The 11375-nt window shown below is 38.8% G+C and overlaps 1 protein-coding gene across 3 annotated transcripts; it reads left to right on the top strand.

Moving 5' to 3' along the window:
* Positions 1–115: 115 nt before the first annotated feature.
* On the top strand, positions 116–7012 carry Tprkb (TP53RK binding protein). Of its 3 annotated transcripts, none has more exons than XM_026382157.2 (5): positions 116–187; positions 3417–3589; positions 4512–4634; positions 5797–5973; positions 6618–7012. In XM_026382157.2, exons 2-5 carry the CDS (start codon positions 3449–3451, stop codon positions 6702–6704), a joined length of 528 nt encoding a protein of 175 aa, XP_026237942.1. In that variant the 5' UTR covers positions 116–187; positions 3417–3448; the 3' UTR covers positions 6705–7012. The 3 variants fall into 3 exon arrangements, with proteins under 3 accessions (XP_026237942.1, XP_026237943.1, XP_026237944.1); XM_026382158.2 differs by lacking the exon at positions 116–187 and adding an exon at positions 225–647; XM_026382159.2 differs by lacking the exon at positions 116–187 and adding an exon at positions 1636–1844.
* Positions 7013–11375: the final 4363 nt, after the last annotated feature.

Here is an 11375-nt window from a genome sequence, read left to right as displayed (position 1 = left end):
GACTTGGGAGGAGGAGTCAGCGGCGGAACTAACAAGGCGATGACCGTGGGGATCCGGAAAGACGTGACGACCCCAGACTGACCTACCAGGAAACGGGCTCGGCGAGGGCCGGGATTGGGAGCACTTCCGGAAGTTGAGGGCTTTGTTTCCGAGGGGGAGATCTTTCCAGTCGGACGAGGACCAGTTGGTGAGTTTTGCTCGGTAGCGAGGGCGCCGAGTTGTTGGGGCTCGATCCCGGGGTATCTGTTCACAGTTGTCTTGGGACGATACTTGTGGTTCCCTCAGCCGATATTTAGTGCGAAACTACCAAAGTCAGCCCCTGGGAATGCAGCAGGAAAATGAGAGCCCTTCCCTTAAGAAATAAACTGATAGGGGAGTCGTAAACTGTTAGGCAACCAGCTAGTTCGGAGGCCGAGGCAGGACACCGTCTCAAAGACGCTGCCACTGCCGGGCGCACTTGCACTTGGTAATAAGAAGGAGCGCGTATGGTAGAGACCTAGACCCGGAGCTCTTGGCCCCCAAGCAGATGGACGGAGGAAAGGAAAAGGATTGAGGGGGAAAATATGGTGAAGGAAGAGAGGGAAACTGTTTAAATGCTTGGTGACTTGCCGGAAGCTGAGAAGAGGCCATTGTGGCGGTAGCAGAAGGTGGGAAGGAAACCGTGACATAAAGTTTGGGCATTAACATATCACCTGGGCACCATAACGACGGGATATTTTGAAAGGATCACTATGACTGGGAGTGGGGGTGAAGTTTGGATTATGGAAGTGCAGGGATTTTGATGAGACCACCCTTAGGGGCTACTGGTGTAGATAAGAGGTGGTGGCAATGGGAATGCAAGAGAAATAGACGGGTCAAAATTACGTTTAGGAGGTAAAATTTAAGGATTTTAAGGATTGGGTGCGGAATTTGAGTGAGAGGTATTTACCCCAGTCTGTATTCTGTTGCTAGTAACACAGTGCATCAGATGGAGTAAGTTATAAAGAGAAGTGGTTTATTTTGGTTAACGATTCTGGTCCAAGGTCCAGGGTCTGCATTTGATGATGGTCTTGCTGATAAAAGTGTCACCTGGCAAGGGAGAGAGCACTTGAGGAGACTTAACCTAACTGGCTTTGAGATAAGACACCTGAGTGGGATAATCCATTTATGAGGATAAAGTTCTAATCATCTACTCAAGGTCCCACCTGGTCCCGCCCCTTTAATAATGGAAATTAAATTTCAACATGAGTTTCAGAGGTAACAAACCATTCTAGTTTCCAAGTATAATTAAGTTTCTGGATTAACTAAGTAAACAAGAACAAACTATTTTGGGGTTTTCTTTTTCCCCCAGTACTAAGGATTGATCCTAAGGGCTCTTTCCACAGAGCTACATCCCCCAGTCCTTTTTTGTTTGTTTTGTTTTGAGACAGTGTCACTAAGTTGCTGATGCTGAACTTGAATTTGTGATCCTCCTGCCTCAGCCTCGGAAATAGGCAGGTGCCACCACCCCATTATTTTGAGGGTTTCCATGGGTTCTTTTACCCCTAGTATTAAAAATATTTAAAAATGTATGTATTTTCTCCTTGATTATAAGTACTTGTGTGCTTACTGTAGAAAATTCAGAATGTACACAACCAATTTTGTTTTCCAGAGAACAGAAAAATCACCTAATAATCTCAGTACCTAAGATGGTTGTATTTTCCTGACTCATTGGTGCATGCCTGGGATCCCAGCTTTGCTGGAGACTGAGGTGGGAGGATCACAAATTTGAGAGCAGCCTCAGCAACTTAGCCAGACCCTGTCTCAAGTCCCTAGGTTCAAGGTTCAATCCCCAGGACTGCAGGGGTAAAAAAAGACTGTCTTTGGTATGTCTCCTTCATGTCTTTTCTTATTTGGTGTGTATGTGTGTGTGTGGGGGGGGGGGGTTACTGTGCATCTTCTTATATAATTGGGATCATACCAATTATTTTTCTGTTATCCATTTTTTTTCAGTAGACATTAGCATGACTAAATTGAAATTCTGTATGCCAGGACATTATTTACAAATATTCTTTTTTTTCTTTGTAACAAGAACAAAAATCAGATGTAATTCAGCAACTCAGAGAAAACTAACTTTTTGGTGTGCTTTCTTTATGTGTAGATTTTTAAAGGTGTTTTGTTTTTCCATTAAGGTGTTTTTATTTAATATTATTGTTGTTTGCATACATCATCAAGATTATAGTGGGTTTTTTTGTTGTTTGTTTTGTGGTGCTGGGGATCAAACCCAAGGCATTGTACATGCAAGACAAGCACTCTACCAACTGAGCTATCTCCCCAGTCCAAGATTGTAGTTTTTAATTGTCATTTACTTACAGTCAATCCTGCTGTTTGCTAAATAGATTGTTTTCAACTTTTCACTGTTAAGAGGGATATCTTACTATATAATCCTCAATTGTCCAATTAATTTATTGAGAAAGAGCCCTAGAAATGGAGTCTCCTGAGCAAAAGGATGAAATAAGCCTAGTAAATTGCTTCACCAGACTGTCATTAAAATTTTCCCTTCAAGGATATAATTAAAAAGATTTTTCTAGTTACTCAAGTTGTCTTTTATGCTTCTTATTCATTTATTTATTTCATGGTACTGGAGCTCAAACCCTGGGCCTGTGCATGTTAGACAAGTGTTCTACCCCTGAGCACATCCCTAGCTCCTATACTTTTATGTCTTTATATATACCCTGTCCTTTCCTGTTAACCTTATGTCTAAAAAAGGGACGGATATTATTGATTATTAATCATACCCTCTCTGTTAATTTCCATGTATGGATATTCATAGCTAGGGTCAAATGTGATACTTTATTCCTTAAAGTTATTAATATTTGTATCCAGGTCCTGCTAAAATACAAATAAAATAGATCAGAAAGTTAAAAAAGTGGAAGTAGTACCATTAGTATCCTGAGGTTCAGAAGTTCCTGGTATTCTGCCCCTAGTCTGCTGGGAAACAGCCTCTTAATCACATGTGCAAGCCTTTCATCTAGACAGGCAGAGAACCAACTAGCTCCCTTGGCCTTTTCCCAGGAGTGGAAAAAAGACTAGAAACAGCTCAGCAGGGTTAGGAAGCCATCTCACAAGGATGCCAAATGTGCTTTGGAGACAGATTTAACAGTTTTAACATTTTTTTATTTTTGGTATTGGTATTGAACCCACGGGTACTTTACCACTAAGCAACATCCTTAGTCCTTTTTATTTTTTATTTTGAGACAGGAGCTTGCTAAGTCACTGAGGCTAGCCTTGAACTTGTGATCCTCCTGCCTCAGCTTCCAGAGTCACTGGGATTACAGGCACCACTGCACTCAGTTCTATCATCTTTTAAAATTAATTTCATTTGTTAGCAAGGATATTTGTTAAGAAATGAGTTTTAATGTTAACTTTTAAATAAAAGAAATCTATTGGTCCTTTAGGTTTTGTGCATACAATCCTGTTTATCTATGAAATGCAGTTAACATATCAGCTGGACTTATTTCCTGAATGCAGAGTGACTCTTCTCTTATTTAAAGATGTAAAAAATGCTGGAGACTTGAGAAAAAAGGCCATGGAAGGCACCATTGATGGTGCATTGATAAATCCTTCAGTGGTAAGTACAAAGTGTGAGAATGAGTGAAGGCATACCCAACATTTAAGAATATGTTAATTTTTTGACAATGTTATAGGTTAAAGCTAAAATTCTTTCATCTTTATGTACAAAGTTCTTGTCCAAGTAAGACTTGACCACCTTGAATTGAACAGTGAATGAAGACAGAAACACTGGGCCCTGCCCTAGGAAATAGGAAAGGTTGTGGTCCAGCTCTGATCACATTCGTGGTCTGGCAAATATTGGTCCCCAGCTTCTCATCTATGAGATGAGGGTTCTGAAGAAGGCAGTATCTGTGGAGGAGGAATAGCACAGTAGTTAAGAGTATGCACTGGGATCACATTACCAAGACTTAATCTGAGCTCTGCCACTTACTATGACTTTGAGCAAGTCATAGCCAAACCTTACATAGTGCTTACTCTTTTCCTAGCATAATTCTAAATGCTTTCTGACTCACTTAATCTTCAACAACCTTATGAAGTGAGTGTTGTTATTTTCTGCTTCTGACAGATAAAACACTAAAGAACTTGCCTAACTAAGTTCCCCAAATGGTAAGTGACAGAGCTGGGATTCAACCCAGGTATTTTTTGCCCTCATTACCTCATCTATTATATAATGATTTCATTGAGTATTTTGAGGATTAAAGAAAATAATAGAGCTAAAATGTTTAGAATACAGCCTTTCTCATAGTAGCCTGTAATACGTTACTTTAAAAATGTTTACTCTTTGTCTAAATTTCTTACAACTTTAAAATTATAAGATTTTTTGACTGCCTTGACCTTGAGATAATAATTTTGAAAATATAATCCATATAATCCATAGGAATTGTCTTAAGAATTTATCTTATGAAGTAAAAATAAGAAAAAGCACCTGTTTTCATAATGTTCTAGATTCTCCCATGTAATTCTTGATATTCTTTTGGTAGATTGTTGATCCTTTTCAGATACTTGTGGCAGCAAATAAAGCAGTTCACCTCTACAAACTGGGAAAAATGAAGACGAGAACTCTGTCTACTGAAATTATTTTCAACCTTTCCCCAAACAACAATGTACGTGGAATTTACTGACTTCCTGTTGACACGTGTTGGGTCAGAGACTAAATTCCTACAAACCAGTTTGCTACCAATAAACAAAAGTAATCATGAAGAGAGTTCTGGAGAGTTGAGATTTAGCACTGCCTCTTACTAGACAAATAAGCTCTGAAGTCAGTTTCTTTATGAGAAAAAAAAAAAAAAAAAAAAATTAGCTAAATTAAGTGAGGCTAGTTTTATCTTTCCATCTTAACCATGTAGGGTCAGGAAAATCCCTTAAGTAGTTTGCTTAAGAAACTGACAGAAATACACATGATAAAACATTAGGCATAAATATTTTGTGTGTTCATGTACATCTTTCACTTTGTAAACTCCTTGAGGATAAATGCATATCTTTTTTATATATAGCACCAGGGCATTGCTGGTACCTAGAACAGCCCTTAATACATGTACATAGCCCATGAAAAAAATGACTGGAATTTTGCTGATGAAATTTTAATATTACTACTATTGTTAACACAATTAGGTACTAGTATCATCAAGAGAATAATTAGGAAGGCTATGACATGGCTTTAAATAGACAATTTCAAACTTTATAAAAGGCAGTTATCTCATTCTAGTACCTGGAAATATTTTTGCCAGGTAATCATTGTTTCTTAGAGAGTATTTGAAACAGTTCAAGATACCATTCCTGTTCCAGTTATAGTTCTAGGGGCAAAAGAAGCAAATATGTTCCTGAGGAGAGGCAGGCGAGACAGAAGTTAAGATGTCATAGGTGGGGGGTGGCCTTGTAGCTGGACCCTGAAGCATGTGTTGATCAGACAAGCCATAGAGAGAAAGGTGATTGGACAAGGGACAAAGCATGTGCATCAGCAAAACAGTGTGAAACACAAACAGCTCCAGGGTGGCCAGAAGACAGGAATGTGTGGCTGCAGGGTCACTTAAGGCTGGAGGAATGGTGTTTGCATAACACAGTCTGGGCTGATTCCATGAGAACAAGGTGCAACTTTCAGCAGAAAGCTGACAGGTAGTAGCTGTAGATGCTAGAAAAGGATTATTGAAGGGAAAACTAGGATATGAAAAACAGGTAGAAGCTCACTGAGAAAAAGGCAGGTCAGATGTTTCAGGTATAGGAAAGACTGATTCCATTCCTGTTTTGTTTTTTTTTTTTGTTCCTTAGATTTCAGAGGCTTTGAAAAAATTTGGTATCTCAGCAGATAATACTTCAATTTTAATTGTTTACGTCGAAGAGGGAGAAAAACAAGTAAATCAAAAATACCTAATATCTCAAGTAGAAGGTGACCAGATTTCTCTGAAAAATCTTCCTGAAATAACGAATATTTCTGAAGTCAAGAAGGTTTGTAAATCCATATTTTTAGAGTGTGGTAAGTGAGGAATAATGCTGATGTGGTTTATTAATCACTAGTGCACCAGTTTTGGTTTTGTTTTTTTTTTAATTAGAGAAATGCTGCACTTGGGATTTAGGCCCGAGGTGTAGCACTTGCCTAGTGCATGTGTAGCCCTTAGTTCAACCCCCAGCGCCACAAAAAGAAAAGGAGAGGAAATGGTAATGAGTGTTTTTTAAAGTTGCTTGAAAAATAATTAAAGATAAAAAGGACTGGGAGGTATAGGTGTATGTAAAATAGAAATGTAGTTAATGAAATCATTTACAACTTCAAATAAGTAAGTAGATATCTTTAAGTATCAAGTTTATATAGTACATTTAGAATAAAATAAACATAATAAAGTTAATATCTCGATGTGTGCTTTTAAAAATGATAAATTTAGTTTATGTGCAGAGAATTTGGTTTTTAATGTTCATAATTGCACTTTAAAGGGACTATTTGATATGAATTATGATCTACTTTGAATATTTTAATTATATTTGTTTTGCAATTCAGACCATTAACCCAATAATTGATAATTTCACTTATAAATATTTGCATAACAATCCATGCATAAATAGATCAGTGAGTCATAATTTGTCTTTGATTTTTACAGATATATAAAGTGTCTTCGCAAGAAGAAAAGATTGGGACATTATTGGGTGGTATCATTAGTAGAATGTCCACAAAAGATGTTTTATAAAATGTTAGAAATATTAACAGAAATTTTCACCTTTAAATAAAACATTGATTTTTTTTCCTGATTATAAAATTAAAATATGTTCATAATAGAAAAAAATTTTTTTGAACCTAGGACCTTGTGCATGCTAGGTAAGTGCTCCACCACTGAGCTTCCTTCTAGCCCTATAATTTTTTTTTTTAAATTACAGAATGAGATTTTAAAAAACCCTCATAATCCTATCATTTTTACTAATACTGTTATTATTCTTGTTGTCTTCTAGTCTTCTATTTGTATTCAAACATTTTATTTTTTATATAATGGAAATAAAAATTGCCAACACTTATTGAATGTCTACTGTGTACTAGGTTCTTACCTTAGTATTTTATTTCTGGGTTCTTTTGGTTTTTTTTTTTTTTTTTTTTTTGGTACCTAGCCCTTTTTATTTTGAGACAGCGTCTTGCTATGTTGCTGAGGCTGGCTTTGAATTTGTGATCTTCCTGCCTCAGCCTCCCAAGTTGCTGGGATTACAGGTGTGCGCCACTACAGCCAGCAAGGTAGAAATCAAATTATGTGCATAGGTAGCATTTCCTTCATGCCTACTGTACTCCAGATTCTGCATTTTCTGTGCACTATTTCGTTCAGTCTAATCCACAGCATTAAGATTTTTATAAGGAAGGAAATAGACTTATGTCTCTCAGTTGTTTATTTCAAAACAAATTTTCTGGGGCTGGGATTGTAGCTCAGGGGTAGAGCTCTTGCCTCACATGTGTGAAGCACTGGGTTCAATCCTCACCATCATATAAAAATAAATAAATAAAGGCATGGTGTCCATCTACAACTAAAAAAATTAGATTAAATAAATAAAGCCTGGTATGTAATTAAAAAAAAAACAACAAAATTTTTCCAACCTATAGAATAATTGAAAATAGGACAGTGAACATCTGTGTACCATTCACATGGATTCACCATTAATATTTGCTAGATTTGCTTGTTCTTGCTCCTGTCTATCTTCCTACGTACACACACACTCACACTTTGTTTTGCTAAGCTATTTGAAAGTAAGTTGCTGACATCATGGAACTTCACTCTATACTGTCTAATTGTCATGTCTCTTAAGTTTTCTTTAATCTGGAACAATCTTTTTTTTTAAACAAAGTAGGCATTTGAAAACTATACTAGATGTCTTGCCAGGTGTGGTGGCGCACGCCTGTAATCCCAGCATCTCGGGAGGCTGAGGCAGGAGGGTTGCAAGTTCAAAGCCAGCCTCAGCAACAACGAGGTACTAAGCATCTCAGTGAGACCCTGTCTCTAAATAAAATACAAAATAGGGCTGGGGATGTGGCTCTATGGTTGACTGCCCCTGAGTTCAATCCTGGTACCCGAAAAAAAAAAGAAGTGACACATGTACTAGATGTCTTTCAGGATTCCATGCAATTGATTTATTCATGATTAGAGTCAGTTGAAATATTTTAGGAATTAATAGTATATAAATGATGATTGTGTCCTTCCATTTGCATCTCATCAGAGGCACATAAAGTCAGTTGGTCCCTCTTTGAGTGAGGCTAAGTTTGATCACTTGGTTAAGGTGATCTCTCCATTTTTAGGGCATCTTTTCCCCTGAAGCTTAGAGAGCTGAAGCTGCCCCAAATCTCAAAGTACTATAAGGGTCAGGATTAAAACTTGAATCTAGGTGACCTCACATCCTGAGTTCTGAATCTATCTCACTGCCTCTTCCCAGGCCGATACTCCCATTCTTTTAATTTGATGAGTAACATTCTGCATGTGCAGTCATTCTCCCAGTACAAATTTATATCATTTAAATTTTTACTTACTTTTGCAAACAAATCTTTGTCCATGTTTCCCGAAGTGGAAGTATTGGGGAAGAGGGTATAAACCTCTTAATGACTATTAATTTAATACCAGAACAGTGTCATTTTGCACCTCAAATAGCAGTGTCCAAACATGCCTGTCTCAGCAGTCTTGCAAGGGATGTCTTTTAACTTCTAAACATGTTTTTCATTTGGAGTGTTGTACTACTGGTAAAGTTGAACTCATGTGTTTATTAATTTGCATATTATGAAGATGGTTTGTAAAGGTTTTATATCTGTAACTATAGATAATGTTTTCAACTCCTTCTGAATCTTTGGATCAAGGAAAAACAAAAAGAGTAATGTTTCCTGGGAAAGAAGTTAACCTCCCCCAAATTTCTTAGAATAGTATTCAATCAATTTAGGCAGATGTTGTGTAAGGCCTATTCTATGAGCTATGCTAATTTGTTCCTCTTTAGTCAGCTGAGTTGCTAAGTCTGGCTAGGTGTTGAATGATAGGATGGATCTGGAACTTGTTCTTGATAGGGCAGCAGTGGCTCCTGATCTGGTCCCATCCCCTTGCCAAAGCTAACCCAGTTGGATTGAGACTTAATGGAGCATGGAGATGTCATCTGAGGTAGGGGATGTGTAATCCGAGGCAGTTTCCCATCTTCTGAGGCTGGGGGATGTAATCTATGCTCTGTTCTAAACAGTCTTTTCAATATTGAGCCAAGTTAAGAACCACATTCTTTATATTAACCTGGTAGGTCCAAAGTCTAAATGTTCCCTCAGCAAAAAAAACAGCCTGTTATTAGAGGCTGAAAGAAAAAAAAAATGTAGTTTTGTAGGTTACATGTTTGTAGCTCCTTAACCAAGGGTTATACATTAAAGCAAAGCGGGAATCCTCCCATGTACTCTGGGAAAAGGTGGACAGGTGGCTCTGTGATGCAGGGGATCATTGTTTTTCCCTGTCTCCCCAGGCTTGGGAACAGTCAAGATATAACTCCTGTAGAAATGTCTTTAGTGCCCTTCCCATTCGAAACTGTAGGAACTGTTACAAGCCCAGAGTCATCTTTTGAAGAAGAGCCCAGGGCTGGGGCTGTAGCTCAGTGGCAGAGCACTTGCCTAGCACATGTGAGGCACTGGGTTCATTAAAAAATAAACAAAAGCATGCTATCCATCTACAACTATAAAACAAAACAAAACAAATGAAGAGCCCACTGGCTCACAGGCTGTAAGGCCTCCTGCTGCTAACCTGTTTCTGACTTAATTCCATCCCTCCTCAGCTGGGCCACATGTTGGCCTTGCAGCTGCTCCTCTGCCCTTGACTTTATTTTGCTGCTTGTAGTGTTACTCCACAATCATGGTCACAATGTGGAGTGACACCTAACCTAGGCTGTCCGCCCTCAGAATGAGCAAAGTTTGTGTTTATTAAGGGCCTAATCTTGACCTTTTCATAACCTCATGCACCTTCCTTTCCTCTTCCAGATCACTTCCTTTCCCCCACTCCTGTCTGGGAGACTGGCCTATCTATGTGTACTAACAAAGCAACAGGCCCAGGGCCCTCTGACTTCCACATGGGTTTGGCTTGTTGGGACTAGGGTGGGAGGGAGGAAGAATGCGTTTGGTAACTTTGTCCCTGGACCTCCTCTTGGATGGCTGCTCTATTCAACTCCGCCAGATTCCTAGTACCTCCTCCTTCCTGCTCAGACCTATGGGTAGTTCCTGTACCATGGTGGTTCCCCTCTCCCCACCTACAGTCGTAATTCCTCCTGTGGTTGTCTACATCTGCAAAATCTGCTCAAATTATCCTAATTTGAGCGTTGGGAACTGATACCTCTTCCTTAAGAATTTGTCAAATGTTAAGTTAGAGATCATCTCTTCTTTCTAGCACTGGAACCATTGTCATTGAATTCTGAACATCTTACCAAGGCTGACTTGATTTACTGTTATTTTGTTTCACTTGTGTCCTTCAAATTATGAGTTCTTGGTAGAAGTCAGGACACTCATCAGAGGTTGGGTTATTAAAATCTCTGATAAGAAACCAAAGGGGCTGATAGTCTTTTGGGGACCAAAGGTAAATGAGCCTGAATTGATTTTTTTCTTCTTCTCCAGACTTCCAAAGTGTAATGGCACTTTATTGACTACTTTTCATCTCACAAACTCATTTTTGGGCTGGGTTGGTCCAGTAGAAGAGTGTTCTTTATAGATATGAGTGGGAGATGTCATTGACAGGCTTCTCTCAAATGCCACAAAGTAACAGTGTACTTCTGAAATATAAAATTAACATTTTACAAGGTCATTATTTTTATTGCTTATTCCAAAATGAATAGCTTATTAGGAAAATCAGTAAAATAGCTTATCAGGATATTTATAACTAACAAGTTAAATGACATGGTAAATAAGTAACAAAGGGCAATGACACAAGTGCTTGAAAAGTCCCCAGACTAGGGAGTGTGTACCAGATTCATCTGATTGGGAGTGATCCTGAGTCTTGTTAGATCAGGCAGCATTCAGCTGGGTCTTGAATGTGGCCTTAGCAGCATTTTAGAATTTGGACAACCATGGCAACAGGTTGGGGGGGGGCGGGCATGATGGGGCTTGGAAGTGAATGTTGCATCCATCCCACCAGACAGAGCTGGTTCTCGCATATGGGACTTCAGGCTAATTCATAATGCAACAGACGGTTGTCAAATACCTGCCGATGGGGCCAGTCTTCTGTATTGGAGGGTTTGGTTGGTTGTTTGTCTGTTGTCATTGCGTTTTGCATTTAGGAATCAAATCCAAAGCCTCACATGTGGTAGGCAAGTGCTATACCACTGAGCTACATCCCTGGCCCAGAGCCTGCTGTATTGAGGAAGCAAAACAGAGCAGGCTTGAGTTC

The sequence above is a fragment of the Urocitellus parryii genome, chromosome 12 (genome assembly GCF_045843805.1).
Source record: "Urocitellus parryii isolate mUroPar1 chromosome 12, mUroPar1.hap1, whole genome shotgun sequence".
In the NCBI taxonomy this organism is placed as follows: Eukaryota; Metazoa; Chordata; class Mammalia; order Rodentia; family Sciuridae; genus Urocitellus; species Urocitellus parryii.
This window is presented reverse-complemented; position numbering and strand designations above follow the sequence as displayed.